Source organism: Myotis yumanensis, unplaced genomic scaffold, assembly GCF_028538775.1.
Source record: "Myotis yumanensis isolate MYYU_CA2020_CCGP unplaced genomic scaffold, mMyoYum1.0.hap1 SCAF_3, whole genome shotgun sequence".
In the NCBI taxonomy this organism is placed as follows: domain Eukaryota; kingdom Metazoa; phylum Chordata; class Mammalia; order Chiroptera; family Vespertilionidae; genus Myotis; species Myotis yumanensis.
In genome coordinates, this window is record NW_027223754.1 from 120,455,743 (window position 1) to 120,472,855 (window position 17,113).

The window sequence follows — 17,113 nt, forward strand, 5'->3', positions numbered from 1 at the left end:
TCAGAGGGAAATGATGTGTGCTTCTCCCATGCTGCCTGTTTCATGTATGTGATTTGTAGAACAACCCTAGAAGACAGGTGTCATCATCTTTTCACCGTTGGGAAAGATGGGTGGAGAGGTTTTGCTATTGTGCCTTTAAGGAGAAGGCTTGGAAATCTCAGCAATTAAGGTAAAAATACCATTTTCACTTGCAGGTGCTGGGATTTGGTCTTCAACAGAATAAATGCTTTATGAGAGTAACTACACTGAAACCCTTTCAACACCTGATTTTATGAAATTAGAAGGTAGTGGTGGTGAAAGGATCCAATGAGGAAATTCTAGCATCTTTTCAATTGAAAGATGGTTGCTTAATTGACCAGAAAAAGATTCCAGTCTCCTCTGAAAATTAGGGTGTAACTTTTACCTGCTGCCAGGATCTAAGTGCATCGGTGATCAGCATGGGCAGCACTGAATAGGACAAAAATTGTCTTCATTATTATTATTATTTTTTTTTTAAAAAAAACCATTGATTGATTTGAGAGAGTAAGGAGGAGGAAGGAAGGGTAGCGCGGGGGGGGGGGGGGGGGGGCATGGAGAGAGGCGGGAGGGAGGGAGAGAGAGAGAGAGAGAGGCATTGATTTGTTGTTCCACTTATTGATGCATTCATTGGTTGATTCTTATATGTGCCCTGACTGGGAATCAAACCCTTGACCTTGGTGTTTATCAAGAAGATGCTCTAATCCAGTGGTTCCCAACGTGGGGCACACACCCCACAGGGAGGCAGTTTGATTTTTAAGGGGGCCAATTCAAGAATGAGTTATTGACAGTGAATTTTTGCATTTCTTATGGTTCTAAGGGCCTCATATACATATATAAATATATAGTGACATATTTATGAATTTCAGTTCTCTATTATGTTTTGAAACTTCTTCATATTATTTTTTAACACTTTCTTAGTGATTTCTTCCTCAGTACTTCACCTGTCCTTTCGTTCTTTTATTTTTCTCTTTCATGGATGCCATGTTCTTTGGAAGCTTGTTTAGGCCAAGTTAACGGCCTTTTAGGCTTCCTAAAATAGTGAGTAGGAGTTCACTTTTTGAATAATAAGAATTATATATCACAGGGGGGGCATCTGGATTTTAGAAATGCTTAGGTGGGGCATGGACAAAAAAAAGTTGGGAAACCACTGCTCTAACCACTGAGTACCCTACCAGGGTCCAGTCTTCATTATTCTGAAAGACTCAGCAATCTATGTAACCTAACACCATATCTACATGGATCTATGAAGAAGCAATTCTATCAGAAAGTTATTTTGAAATTTATAGAAACCTGTTATTATTTCTACATCTTTTATAATAATTAATGTAGGGACCCAAACTTCTGAGGGTAATAGTAGTTCAGCCAAGCCGCTGAGTAAATGATATACAAAGACAAATGAAAATGGACTGCGTGAAATATCAGATCCAAGCAGCAGAAAAACAAGGGCGAGGAAGGAGTAAAGGTGTTACACACAAAGAGCCAAGCAGGGCGTACTCAGAAATCGGGTCCTCCTGCCACCAGGTTTGAATGTCACCTGCTCAGATGCACAGTTAAACTTCGCACAGCCTGTGGGAGGGGAGAAACAGGGAAGAACAGAGAGAGAAGAGACAGAACACAACTACAAGATGTTAGAAACTTGAGGCTGGAGTGGTGAAATGCGCTACAGTGACACACAGAACAAGCTTCTAGGGAAAGGTCAAATATACAGGACAGGAAAATTAGGTCTCAATTCTCTCCACCTGCAAAAAGCTTTTCACAGGGGAATAATGCTAGGTAGTTTGAGCTCTTTCCAAAAAGTACATCTTCAATTTCAGTGAAATTGTGACAAAGGTACCTAAGCTACCTATCATATTTCCCCATTCTTTTCTCCCCAGACGGTGAACTCCTTTCATACTTGTTCTAAGGTTACTAGAAGCTCTTTCCTCTACAGGAATGTTCTGAGCAATCATTAATAAATAAAACTATTTGAAAAGTAAATAATCTATATAAAAAATTGAATTTAGGGCAATTCATCTTAGTATGCTACTCCCATACTTACAAATTTAAAAAGCCCACATTAGCTAATCCAGCAAATTAGCTTTCAGAAACTGCTAAAACTCCTTAGAATTTAGTGCAGGAAATCTGTCTAGTCATAAGTTGCAAATCCCAAATGAATCCTTCATATCGGTCACAAACCTAACCATCTGCTGTAATCCTTTGAAAGGAAGCTATTTCACCTGATAGGAGCAATGAGTGCACCTACCTAATCACTTCCCACCCCTTCAGCTCATAGATCCTTGGAAGTGTACAACACACAGGCGATGTTCTGGTCAACTGGTCTTCCAACTCACCTTAACAATAAGCTACTCATTAGGCTTTTGTCCTGGACATGGCAATATCTCCATTTTAATGTTTTTGGAAGATGACGGTTGTTTTACTTTCTTACCTTGACCTGGAGCAGAAAGGCTTGGTACTGAAATGGCACCATCACTGGTGAAGGCTGAATAGAGGTTGTCACTGGAGGGCGATGGCTTAAGAGGCTGTAATAGCTGATTTTGCCCAGTCTCTGGGATGTTGCCAGGAGGTTGGAGGGTTTGCTGAGGGTGCAAGCCTGAAGCTGCACTCTGACCAGACAAATTACCTGCCAGAAGACAAAGTGGCATGAAGAAACAAGTACAGCTTTCCCAATGCACTTTAATAGGCACTGTCCTTATTCTTCCAATTCGTCCCACTGAGTGATTAATGGGCCAAAAGCTATGACTAATGAATAGGAGAGGAAGTGTGGAATGGCATGAGAATCAACAGTTAATAGGGCCATAGGAAATTATCCTGAAAGTTTTTTAGCTTTAGAAAACCTAGATGGATCACAAATCTGAGCTGAGTGGATGTGTAGAAGAACCGTGGTCACCAACTGGTGGTCTGCAGACCTCTGGTGGTCCACGAGGTCCGAAAGGTCGGCGACAGCTGGTTTAAGGAAACTTTTGGAGCAGCGGTTGCCAACTGGTGGTTCGAGGACCATTGGTGGTCCATGAGGTCCGAAAGGTTGGCGACCACTGGTCTAGAACAGTGGTCGGCAAACTCATTAGTCAACAGAGCCAAATGTCAACAGTACTTCTTCAAAAGAGACTCGCCCAGGCCAAAAACTGACTTCTGCGCATGGGCCACGAAGTTTCAATCACACTGTACGTGCGTGCCCGCACGTGGTATTTTGTGGAAGAGCCACACTCAAGGGGCCAAAGAGCTGCATGTGGCTCGCGAGCCGCAATCTGCCGACCACTGGTCTAGAATATATAGATATGAGAGAATTCCATTTTGCAGTTCCACAACTCTACTATAAAACACTGAGTTGGATCATGATACAAATAGGTTTGGCAAGCAGTGTCTGCTTAATTTTTCTTGTAAGCATGTCAGATCAAGTACAGAAGAATTGTTAAAAATAGTTGCTATTCCTTAAAATCATATCTCTACTACTGAATTGGTTCTAACGTGCTAGAGAAAATTTGGGTCTCTAAAACTTCCAGAGAATGGAAAGCTGCTAAAAAGTTTGCAATTGCTCTCCAACATATTTGTTAGCCCTGCAGAGCAAATATGAGGTATACGCTTATTTCAGACTTTTTTACTTTTCAACTAATTATCTGTTAACATTACCATCATTTCACCAAAGGGTAAAAACTGTTTATCACAATTTAAATAGACCTAGAATTCATTACAAGAGATTATGATTTAACTATTTTTTAGTTACAAACATTAGGAAATTCTTTGTCCCAATATAGGTAAATAGAATAAAAACTTTAACCAAGGAAATTATCACTTAAGACATACTCAAATATCTATGTGAAATTTATATTTATTCCAGTCACAATTATGACCAATTCATTCATTGAAAGGAAGAACCAACCTGAACTTTACTAAGTACAGGTGAAATATATTTTCTTCTAACTGCCCAAGAGTTTGGAGAAATATGAGGTATGTGTTACCAGGCAAAGCTAATGTTTTATCCTTAAGAACAACTATAAATGAAGACTACCCATAGATAGCAATATAGATTACAATGAAATAGGCCATTGAACTCAACCAGTCTACTTCCATAAATTAAAAAAGAGGTACTATAAATATGGGGAGTAGAGAATTCAAGGAAGTAAGAATATTAGGAAAGTCAATTAAATTCTTTTGAAATTTAACAAAAACAACAAATGTTCAATAGGTTATATACACTGTTGAAGACAGAAATAAAAGACGGGACACCATGGCTGACCTGGTCCACGGCTTCTTACCTGAAAGCTGGGGGCTTTTACTGCCCAAGGAACTGATGCGACTAGATTTGCTGCCTTTGCTTTTAGTGGGTCGCCTTCTTCTTCCTGAGAGTGGGGCAGCTGGGGGAATAATGACTGCAGGGGGAACCTTGCCCAGTTTGGTATACAAAGATTCAATTTCATGTTTCTGGCGACTCTGCAGATCTTGAATCTCTTTAAGATGTCTATGAAAGATAACCAGACATAATTCAAAAATATTAAAACCACCTTTGTTCAAACAAGACTTAACTACATATTCTTTAACCTCCATTGAAGTGCTTACTTTTGAATCTTTGCCCCAAATGTATTTAATCTAGTTTCTACTATACCTTGAGATTCTAGTTTGTCAACTCATCTTGATGGCCTCCATTACCCAAGCCAAAATCCAACAAGCTCCCAGGCAACAAATGGTTGATGATATAGTAGGAGAAAAAGATTTCCTGGCTTTTGAGGTTATACACAGGAGAACTGAATTTGCTATTCTGATTCAGTTTGTCAAATATGACCAACAAAACATTTTAACACTGGTTCATTTGGTAAACTAATAAATAGCTAAGACTAGGTTAATAATTACAAAAAGTGCTGTTAATAAAAGTAATTTAGTAACAATAACACAAAAGATGCTGACAAAGTTCTATAACTAGAAATGCTGTGGGTCCTGATGAGTACAGGAGACCCAATTAGAACTACATTCAGATACTAGCTCTTGCCCATTACCCTTTCTTTAAAAGAAATGAGACATAGCCCTAACTGGTTTGGCTCAGTGGATAGAATGTCGGCCTGCAGACTGAAGGGTCCCAGGTTCAATTCCGATCAAGGGTACATGCCCAGGTTGCAGGCTCGATCCCCAGTAGGGGGCGTGCAGGAGGCAGCCAATCAATGATTCTCTCTCATCATTGATGTTTCTATCTCTCTCTCCCTTCCTCTCTGAAATTAATAAAAATATATTTTAGCCCTGACCAGTCTGGCTCAGTGGATAGAGCGTCAGCCTGCAGACTGAAAGGTCCCAGGTTCGATTCTGGTCAAGGGCATGTACCTTGGTTGCAGGCACATCCCCAGTGGGAGGTGTGCAGGAGGCAGCTGATTGATGTTTCTGACTCTCTGTCCCTCTCCCTTCCTCTCTGTAAAAAATCAATAAAATATATTAAAAAAAAATATATATATATTTTTAAAATCCTATATAATAAAGAGGGAATATGCAAATTGACTGTCATTCCACCACAAAATGGTGGCATCCACAGCAGAGGCGGGGGTTTCTGTAACACAAGATGGCTGCGCCCACAGCAGAGGCCGAATTCCTGTAACAAGCCTTAATGAGCAATCAGCAGGGACTTGTGGCTGCGCCTACCCCCCTCGAGGCTTGACAGGGGACCTCAGGCCACACCCCCCGCTCAGCGGGGCTTGACGGGGGACCTCAAGGCGTGCCTCCCGCCCTGGCCCAGGCTGGGGGACCTCAGGCCGCGCCCCACACCCCAGCACTGGGCCAGGGAACCTAAGGCTGCGCCCCCTGCCCAGCAAGGCTTGACAAGGGTGGGACTGGCCGACTCTAGCCTGATGGGGGAGGGGGGGAGGAGCACGGCTGGGTCTCAAACGATTTTGAGGCGCATGTGGGTGGGTGGGGACTTGACTCTGGTGCGCCCCAGACTCTAGCAGGAGGAAGATTTTCATATACATTTTACTAATTTTTTTTTCATCTCTGACACTTCTATTATAGAGAAAGGGCAAATAGCAATATTAAAATATTTCCTCTAATTAATCCCTTTTTAATGTGCATGAATTTCGTGCACTGGGCCACTAGTTCTATATAATAAAAGGGTAATATTCAAATTGACCCTAACAGCAGAACGACTGGGAATGACTGGTCACTATGACACACACTGTCATCAGTGCACTCCCACAGGGGGAGCTCTGCTCAGCCACAAGCCAAGCTGACGGCTGCCAGCACAGCGGTGATGGTGGGAGTCTCTCCCGCCTCCTCAGCAGTGCTAAGGATGTCCGACTGCAGCTTAGGCCTGCTCCCCGCTGGCAAGCGGACATCCCACGAGGGCTCCCGGGCTGCCAGAGGGATGTCTGACTGCCAGCTTATGGACATCCCCCGAGGGTCCCAGACTGCGAGAGGGCACAGGCTGGGCTGAGGGACCCCCCTGAGTGCACAAATTTTTGTGCACCGGGCCTCTAGTTTATATATAAAAGCCTAAGCAACTGGTCGACTGGTAGCTATGATGCACACTGACTACCAGGGGGCAGACACTCAATGCACAGGCATGAAAACATGGAACAGAATGATGAATCTCAGAGGGAAGGGGGGGATTAACCAAAGATCTTATATGCATACTAAGAGCCCCTCAGCCTGGCCTGAGGGGATCGGGCCAAAACCGGCCCAGTACATGGATTTGTGCACCTGTGGGGTCCCTCAGCTTGGCCTGTGGGGATCAGGCTGAAACCTGCCCAGTGCACAGATTCGTGCACAAGTAGGGTCCTTTGGCCTGGCCTGTGGGGACTGGGTCAAATCTGTGCACTGGGCCTCCAACATCCCCTGAGGGTTCCCGGATTGTGAGAGGGTGCAGGTCAGGCTGAGGGACCCCACCGGTGCATGAATCCACGCACCGGGCCTCTAGTAAATAAATAAATAAAAGAAATGAGACATAAGCATATTGTAGTGAAAAGAATACTAATATAGGCACCACAAGTTAGGTCTTAATTTTGCCATTATTCTTCATAGGAGAAAAAATACGTACTTTTCTCGTAGCCGTCGCAGCTCTAACTTTAAGTCTTCATCTTCAATATCTGACTCATTGTCACTACTCATGTAAGAGGAGTTGAGTGAGTTACTAAGGCTTTGACTTAGATTTTGGATAGGAAGGCTCCTTGAGCTCAGTTGAGGGGGGGAGTGTGGACTACCTGAACCATCATCCACATCCCTACTTAGGAAGGCAGCCTCCAAGTCAGAAGATGGTCCATTCAGATGCGAAGGATCTGACAGTTCGGGCTTTTCTTTCTTTGGTATTGCAGCAGGAAGAACAGTTTGTTCCAAATCCATAAAAGGAGATGCCATTGGTCCCTCTTTCTTTGCCTCCGTGACCTTATCTTCAGTTCTTGATACAGAGAAACGACCTACTTGGTTTGCTGTAGTTGTCACCTGAAAACGTCCAACCTTGGTAGGCTGCCCAATTTCTGACTTTGCTTCTGAGGCAGGAGTTTTGTGGGCACCATCTGGCATATCTGCAGAGATATCAGGGATGGTCATCCCATTAGGTTCTGGCTTCACCAGGGTACTCTCTGGACTACTACTTGATAGCACTGAGGATTCTGAAGTGCTGGATTCAAAACGAACAGACTTTGCATCTTCAGACTTATTTTTACCCTCTTTATGGGCATCATCCATTGCAACTGAAACCTAATGGAAAGAGACCAAAGTAAGATTCTTTTAAAAGTCCCTAATATTCAATTTTTAGAATGGACCATTCAAAAAGAAAATAACAGAAACACTTTATTTCCTAGCCAGTAAGTAGGCTGATTATCCCTTTACATAGTCCCTCCATTTTTTATTGTGAAAATAAATAGAATATCATTATAGAGAACAACACATCTGTACTGAGATATACAGATTAGATGTATATTCTAAGTGCCTGGCTAAGCTTACTAAGTACATTACTACTTTTATATCTAATGCACCAGACTCACATTCAAATCTTAGTAAAAATATAAATAACAACTGGTCATGGAATGTTGGAGATTTCTTGTGAATAAGAAAAACTACAAAGATTAAATCCAATAAATGTTAAATGCCAGCTAAGCTTCAAGAATCAACACAACCAAGCATTATCATGAAAATGTGAACCCTGAGAAAAAGATACCTACTAAGAAGGGCTCCTGGTGGCTAACTGGCCTCAAATGAAAACAAAACAAAACAAAACAGCCCTGACCGGTTTGGCTCAGTGGATAGAGCATAGGACTGCGGACTCAAGGGTCCCAGGTTCGATTCCGGTCAAGGGCATGTACCTTGGTTGTGGGCACATCCCCAGTGGGGAGTGTGCAGGAGGCAGCTGATCGATGTTTCTCTCTCATCGATGTTTCTAACTCTCTATCCCTCTCCCTTCCTCTCTGTAAAAAATCAATAAAATATATATTTAAAAAAACAAAAACAAAAACAAACAAACAAAAAAACAAAAACAAAACAAAACAAAAACAGAGCTTAGCAGCCATTTTCATACAGGGGCCTCTCAAACAAACTGTCCTTTAGGGAGAAACCTGCACTGAACTACCTGCCTGCATTATTTCTGCCATCTGATCCAGCCCTTATAAGAGAGTTCCTAGAATATTTTAACCAATAGGACAGATGCTTTCTCCACCAAATCAGAGCTGAGCAGTTATCAACTTCTTCAACCAATCAGAGTGGCTCTATTCTGTCCTGTGCCTTTTGGACCAAACTGTGAGGAATTGGGAGTCTTCATTTGCATGAGGATGGATCAATCAGGGACCATGGGTGGGGAACTTCCGTCTACATAAATCAGCTCCTTTCTGGCTCTGGGAGCATACTTTCCCTCTCCACCAAAAGCTAATGATTGCATTTCCCTAGCTGAAGGTATCTCACCAGAGCAGAGCAAAGCAGAGCAAAGCAGATCAGTGCAGGCCAGAGTGGAGCCTGGCCTCAGGCCTGCCTCACAGCCATGCTGTTTTCATAGCCATGCTGTATCACAATTGAGATGTTTTGCACTGAATAAAGTTTCCTTCTTCACAGAACCCCAAATTGGGGATTCTTATTGCTGTTGAACTGGTGCCAACAACCATTGGCTGACAAGAATAATTGAAAAGTAGTTGTCAAATTAGTAATAAAAATGATTTTCTAAGCTTGCTTGGTACTGTTTCCTAACAGCCAGAACATGTTCCCTTGTTGGGCCAACTGGGAAAATAAAATGATATAATCACTTGACCTAGTATTTTTACTTCAGAAATTAATCCTAAAAGATTTTCCTAAACATGAAAAATATTTTATATACAAAGTTATTTACTGTAATCATTATGTTGGAAAAGCAACCTAATGACTAATAAAATAACAGGTGAATGGTTAGGTAAATAAATCATTAGATGGGGGAAAAGCTATAAAGTATCATTCAGAGTTCAGTGAAGCAAGGGCAATTTTAGGTATACACATATACAGGAAAAAAGGAATGGAAGGAAAGAACACCCCAAAAAGTAATCCTGGGGAGGGTGGAAGGATAGGAAGATAGTATCATTTTCTATTATTTATCTACTGTTCTAAGTATTCCATATTTTCTTTAATAGCATGTATTATTTTGAATAGGGAAAAATAGTAAGAGCTATAAAGTTCTATACAAAAGAAATATATCATCAAATTGGCAATTAGGTCCCAAAAGGTAGGTAATAATTCTGTTAAATATATATTCCCCCCAAAAGGGGAATCAAAGCAAGGAAAAGTGATTGTCTTACCTGAAATCGCCCCGTCTTAAAAACACCAGTTCCTGAACTAGCTGCTGTGACTTGTGACACTAGAACAAATAAATGGAGGAGGAAAAGAACTTAAATCAGCATCTCTAGTTAGCTTCTTTTCCCACTGGCCAGAAATACAGCAAAATGAAACTATGTATTGGATGAAAGTTGTTAGAGGCAAGGAAAATTTCCTTACCCCCCTTTCCCCTTGGGCTTTATCCAACAAGGGAAAATTTATTGTTTGCTCTCCTAGAAGATACCTTTAGTATGAAAGATCATATTGTTTGGGAAAAATTGTCAAAGTCTGAAAATTCATCATTTACCCTCTACCTTTACTTGTACACATGTATGTTGATATGGCATATTTGAAGGAATAAGTTCCCTACAGAAGTCCTCCTTATCCACTGGTCCACTTTCAGTGGTTTCAGTTATCCACAATAATTCCATATTTTGAGAGAGAAAGTGAGAGAAAACATGCACACAACTTTTATTACAGTATATTGTTAGAGTTGCTCTATTTTTTATGAGTCATTGTTAGTCTCTTACCGTGCTTAATTTAGAAATTAAACTTTATCATATGTATGTATGTATAGAAAAATCATAGTATATATATAGGGTTCCATACTATTGGCAGTTTCAGGCGTCTACTGGATACATCTTGGTACGTATCCCCCACTGGTAATACTGAGTATTGTATAACCAAAGTAGCTTTGCAGCTTAACTACAATATTAACAGATACTATAAAACTAAGGTTAACAAGCAGTTACACTGTTATCCACTTTTTAACTCAAAGATATAAATAAATGAAGGGAACAATGAAATTTCACCTAGAATATTAAGACCCATTTTTAAAAAATAAATATTTGTATTAATTTCAGGGAGAGGGAGAAATAGACACATCAATGATGAGAGAGAATCATTGATTGGCTGCCTCCTGCTCGATCCCCAGGGATCGAGCCTGCAACCCGGGCATGTGCCCTTGACTGGAATTGAACCTGGGATCCTTCAGTCCACAGGCCGATGCTCTATCCACTGAACCAAACCAGCTAGGACTATTAAGACCCATTTTTAAATAAAAACCAGCTATGGCAAACTGGTTAGGTAACACTTAGGCAAAATCCTAGGACAAGACAGTAAAGGTGTTAGAACCATTAACATGCAGTTCTGAGCAACTTTAAAACCATGTAGGTCCTCTCTAGGGATAATCACTTGTTTGAGTTTTTTCCTAGAGATAATGTAGAATCTACACTGGCATTTTCTTTATTTCACACAACCAGTAAAATACTGATTTTGGTATCTATCCTGTATAATAAAAGAGAAATATGTAAATTAGCCACCTCTCTGCCACGCCCACCAGCCAACTGGAGTGATATGCAAATTAACCCGACAAAGATGGTGGCAGCCACGGAGCTGGAGGCTTGGGTTGCCCCCGGCGACCGACGGAGGAAGCCAAGCTTCCCGACTGCCCTGGCCTCTTGCTGAAGGAGTGGCTGGGGGCCTGGGTTGCCAGGCCGCCCCAAGTCTGTAGGCCTGCACGTAGGCCCGGAGTGGCCGGGGTCCCGGAACATGACAGAGGGTGCAGGTTGCGCTGAGGAATCACACCCCACCCCCCGTGCACAAATTTCGTGCACCAGGCCCCTAGTATATATATAAAAGGCTAATATGCAAAGTGTCCCCTTGGGAGTTCGACAGGGAGACCGGGAGTTCGATCACTCGCTATGACATGCGCTGACCACCAGGGGGTGGAATGGAACAAAGGAAGGCCCTGGCTGGCAGCCGGGGAAGGGAGGCCCTGGCTGGCAGCTGGAAGGAAGGCCCTGATTGGATCGCCAGCCAGGCCTAGGGACCTTACTCGTGCACGAATTTATATAATGTTATAACTTAGAGAACATTCTGTATCGATGTTTCATTTTTAATGGCTGCATAGTGTTGTACTGAATGTATGCAAAAAGTAGATATAATTTAAAAAAAAAAATGTACTACATTTTAACCAAGCTTCTACTGAAAATTTAAGTTATTCAAATTTCTTGCTATTATAAAAATGCTCTAATAAATATTTTCTTATAGATCTGTGGAATAAATATCTAGGTATGAAAATGCTGAATCATTTCCATTTAAAACTTTGACAGACATAACTAAATTTATCTCCAAAGAGACTGTACCAAGTCAATGGTGGCTATTAAACTTCTGAATTTACCAATGAGAAATGAGAAGAGCTACCACTTGTGGTTTTATTTTGCATTTCTGTTATTATAAAGTATTTTCATGCCTATGTTTCTTTTTTCTTAATCTTTTATTCCTTGTCTATGCTCAATTTATAGAACTCTTAATATTAGCAAAGTAGCCCTTTTTGTGATATAAATACATGCACATGCATACATTTCCCAGTTTTTCATTTATCTTTGGACTAAATGGCATGATTTTTTCCAAGCAGAAAAACTAAAATCTATTACCACTTCTGGGCTGGGTATTAAACACAACACCTTTCTCTGTATGAGGGATCAGCAAGCTACAATGCATGGACCAAATTCGGCCCACTGCTTGCTTTTGTAAATAAATTTTATTGGAACACAGTGAAACTCATTCATTTATGTATTGTCTACTGCTGCTCAGGAGCTACAAGAGATTTGAGTAGTTGTGACAGAGACTGTATGGCTAGCAAAGACTAATATATTTACTTTCTAGCCTTTTTGCAGAAGTTTGCTGACTCTGATCTAGACAGTTAAAATTTAAGAAAAAAGAAAAATTTTCCTTTGTCTTCCTACAGCACCACCATTTGTATAGTATCATTTTTTAAAAAAAATATATATTTTATTGATTTTTTTTACAGGGTGAAAGGGAGAGGGACAGGGAGCCAGAAACATCGATGAGAGAGAAACATCGATCAGCTGCCTCTTGCACACCCCCGACCAGGGATGTGCCCGCAACCAAGGTACATGCCCTTGACTGGAATCGAACCCGGGACCCTCCAGTCCACAGACAGACGCTCTATCCACTGAGCCAAACCGGTTAGGGCTAGTATCATTTTTTATCTTTGATCCATTTGGAATTTATTTTGGTCTAAGCAGTGGTCGGCAAACGCATTAGTCAACAGAGCCAAATATCAACAGTACTTCTTCAAAATAGACTCGTCCAGGCTGAAAACCGACTTCTACGCATGGGCCACGAAGTTTCAATTGCACTGTACGCACGCCCGCACGTGGCATTTTGTGGAAGAGCCACACTCAAGGGGCCAAAGAGCTGCATGTGGCTCGTGAGCCACAGTTTGCGGACCACGGGAAGGCTAGTGGTCTTTGCTTTTTTTCCAGATGGCTGTCCAATTGTCCCAAACCATTTACTGAAATATCCCATCACATTATGATTTGAAAGGTCACCTTTTTAATATTCTACTTTCCCTTGTAGTTTGTCCGTTTCTAGAATTTATCATTTGTTCCAGTGATTTTTTGAGTCATTCATTTTAAAACAAGAGAATCAATTCCCTTGGAAATATTTTGAGAGGTTTTAAGCAAAATTTAGCATTTAGGAAAGATAAGGAAAGGTAAGAAGTAAGAACACTTAGGTAATCTTATTAATAGTTATATGGGGGCCCTGTCAGTGTGGCTCAGTGGTTGAGCATTGACCTATGAACCAGGAGGTCATAGTTCGATTCCCAGTCAAGGCACATGCCCAGGTTGCGGGCTTGATCCCCAGTAGGGGTCATGCAGGAGACAACCATCAATGATTCTCTCTCATCATTAATGTTTCTATCTCTCTCTCCCTTCTCTCTGAAATTTATATATATGTAATATATATTTTAAAAATATTTATATAGGGAAGTACATTCATGTCAGGTGGTACTGAGAATAGATTTTTATAAAAAGGGAATTAATATTAAGCATGTGGTATACAAAAATCACATTGCATAAGTATAGCTCACATTTAAGTATTTTCACTTTTAAACTTGATTCTGAAGGAAAAGGCAACAAAAAAATAGAAACTTTAAACTTCCTAGATTCTGTGGGACTGATGATTTTAAATGAAAAGAGATTCACTACAAAACTTTAGAATAGCAGTAATTGATACCGACTTATGACTAAGCACAGGGTGATAAAAGTCCTAATAAAATATTTAAATTGATGATATAGGTAATTTTTGCAAAATTAAGTTGAAAGTATGCCTTTCTAAAGAGATTACATTTTATGAACATGCCAATTTTAATGACTCCAAAAAGAGATAAAAATGTTTAAACTGATTAACTGAAATCTTAAATTTGTATTTCTACAATCTTTGCTACTCAAGTTTATCTCTATATATTTAGTGTCACAAAAGCCAAGAAATTTATCAGTAAATTAACTTTTATATGTGCTTGAATTTTTTCATCTCTTAGCAAGAACCTAGGCCTAACTAATAACAAAGGGTTTTATGCTAAGAAACTATCTAAAAAAAAAAAGAATATGTCTTTGAAATAGTAATCATTTATAGGGAGGTTTGAAAGTGGTAATATAAGAGGAAGGATGCTTCTCACCATCCTTCTGAGGCTGAGCTCCTGCTTCTGTAACTGCTGTTGGAGGCACCATGGACCCAGGCTGCAAAACACAGAAACAAATACCACAAAAATCTTTAGCTTTGGTCAGTCTTAAAATTTGGCCTGCTGCTTTTCCTCTTAGAAAGAGCATATGTGAAGAAACAACTTATGTCTGAGGGAATTTTTTTTTAACAGCCTAAAAATAGGTCTAATGTAAAGAAAGACATATTTTAATGAAGAAATTGAGTCTTAACGGTTCTACATGGCTTTCTTAATTTTTCCTATGGTATACTTGAGTATAACTTGAATATTCATAGAAAACTAGTTTTAATCAGAACACTATTATGTCACATGCCTGAGAGGATTAGAGTATAACCTCCTCTGAATCATAAATACAAAACCTTTGGTATAATTCTAACCAGAGAAAAAGAAAAGTATTTTTCAAATAAAATCTTTTCCAGTTACACTACTGGGTCAGTGTTAATTTTTCATTAACCGGTTTCATTTCTGCTGGCTTGAACAAACAAAGACAAAATAGGTGTTAAAGGTATCAATAGTCAAATTTACAGTTTATGTTCTAAGAACATAATACATAGGGTTATGGGAAGATTTTATCAAGATTTTCAAAACTTACACCAACTGCAGATGTTACTGCAATAGTCTCTGGACTAAGTGCTCTTCTCAACTGAGCATCAAGATCTTCCAGAGGTTGCTGGGATTGAATGAAAACAACCACAATAAATACAGGTCTTTGGCATATTCAGAATCCCTATGTACAGACCATTTATATAGGACATACTGTTTTATGCTTTAGATTGACATGACATAATGTGTGTCTATTCACGGAATATGAAACTCAATATATCAAGTTCAACTTAGATATACTAGTACTGCTTGAATGATTTACCAGTCTCTCAAAATGTTATGTCAACCTCAAACTTTAGAGAAACTGTTGCATTTATGTTTTTACAGTTTCTTAGAAAAAATGTTACATTTGTTTTTACAGTTTCTAAGTTTTCTTTCTTACCTTTTATGTTTAATGTTACTGAAAGTGATAAAAAAGTTGTCTATTTGTCCTCTCCTTAAAATATATTCTGAAAAATGTATCAAGGTCTATTGGTAGATTAAGAGTTATCACATGTTCCCTATTTTCTTTTTCAGTTTGGTACATCTTTCTGAGACCTTGGCCTTACAAATAAAAGATGGCACTATCAAGTAATATTATTCTTTTTGTAAATCCTTAATAATCTATACTCTTATACCTGCCCTATAAATGACAGAAAGGAGGAACTGGAGGTCTGAGTATCCCATCCTATTAACCAGGTCTTACTACCATCCATCTCAAGGCCATAAACTTTACTCTTGCCACAGTCTCTTAACATCCATCTATCTTGGCTTCCAGCAACCTATTCTCCTATAGCTTTTACTTATGCTATTCCCTGTCTATATGTAGTGTCTATCTACTTACCCCTCCACATGTCTTATTGCTGTTTCCCATCACACTTACAGCTCTCTTAGAATTATAAATACATGCTTCTAATGAGAAAATAGGCTTGAAACTCCCAATTTACAGACTTCCACAATGCAATTTTTTTCAAAACCTAGTGGCTGATGAAGTGGTTTCTCTGTTGGAGTTAAAACTTTATTATGGTAAGTTCATTAAATTATGTGCTACTGTATATCTGGGATTAAAGAAGTAAAGACAAATTCAGGCTTTTCAAATTAGCAATTTACTATGTTTTTCTTTTACAGTTCTAAAATAAATTCCTAATTTAGTTGCAATGTTTACTAGGCTTGACCCACACAGAAGTTTTTTCATGGTTACAATGGATGCATAACGAGTACTTCCTATGTGAATTCAACTAAATGTGTGGGGTGGTAGAGTAGGGTGGAAAAGGAAAGAATTTAAATACTGTAAGCAATTCTGACCACCATTCTACCCAGTGGGTAGAACTGAGTGTGAGATAGGAATCTCACATTCACATCACTGGTCTTAATTCCTCTATGAGGAATCTCATTTCACCTGAGCTGAGTGATTTTTCTACTTAAAGATATATCTTTTTCATGAAATATCACCCTATAACCATCTATATATAAGCCAATTACTTAATTCAATGTTCATTAAAAGAAATGTCAAGTTCAAGAAAAAAAATGGTTGCACTAAACTCATAGAAAAAGGGTATAATCAATTATTAGTATGGTACCCTTTCCTAAGGAACTTTCAAAGTTAATTCTATATACATGTAATTTTTTACTTCCATGAAATCTAGAGCAAATTATCTCATACCTAAGATGCAATTTCACTATTCTACGAATGAGAAAAGGAATTTTACTTGTTTGGCAAAATATCAATTTTGCTATTTTCTTCCTTTGTAAAAAATATGAAAAAATATTAATATTAAATGTTTTCTGGATGACTTGAAGCAACATTACAAATAAAAGAACTATGAAGCTTCTTACTTTAAATAGGGCTTGGGTCATTAGCTACACTATTTTAAAAGAAAGCTGTTACTAAGTCAAAACCAAATAGAAGCCAGAAGCCATGATCCCACAATGGAGAATTTAAATACCCTTTGTGAAAGAAAATAGGGGCACATTAAGAAATATGCCAAGTCTTAGGGCACCTGAGTTTGTGAAGGTCCTGGAAAAGGTGGCAACTGCTCACTGGATGGAATACCAGCTAGAAGTTCAGAACCCACTGACACAACCTACAGACAATGAAGGGAAATTCAAATCCATGAGACACTGAAATGTAAAGACTGGAGAACAAATCAACTAATTCAAATTGCAGAAGCATAAGAATAACATGTATCTAGTTAACGCATGCTTGTCACCTGGGTTATACTCTTAAATAAAGGACATTGTAAC

At 39.5% G+C, this 17,113-nt stretch overlaps 1 protein-coding gene across 7 annotated transcripts in view; it reads right to left on the reverse strand.

Moving 5' to 3' along the window:
• WNK1 (WNK lysine deficient protein kinase 1) overlaps window positions 1-17,113 on the reverse strand; it is a 147,897-nt gene that overhangs the window by 8,009 nt on the left and 122,775 nt on the right. For 4 of the 7 annotated variants that reach the window (XM_070409497.1, XM_070409495.1, XM_070409499.1 and 1 more), the window contains 7 exons: window positions 16,870-16,953; window positions 14,880-14,957; window positions 14,246-14,306; window positions 9,741-9,799; window positions 7,028-7,686; window positions 4,272-4,474; window positions 2,444-2,638 (listed from right to left, as the gene is read on the reverse strand). In XM_070409497.1, the coding sequence (XP_070265598.1) occupies window positions 2,444-2,638; window positions 4,272-4,474; window positions 7,028-7,686; window positions 9,741-9,799; window positions 14,246-14,306; window positions 14,880-14,957; window positions 16,870-16,953 (1,339 nt within the window). Of the gene's footprint in view, window positions 1-1,491; window positions 1,585-2,443; window positions 2,639-4,271; window positions 4,475-7,027; window positions 7,687-9,740; window positions 9,800-14,245; window positions 14,307-14,879; window positions 14,958-16,869; window positions 16,954-17,113 lie in introns of all 7 variants that reach the window. The other 3 variants (XM_070409496.1, XM_070409493.1, XM_070409494.1) reach the window with 2 other exon arrangements.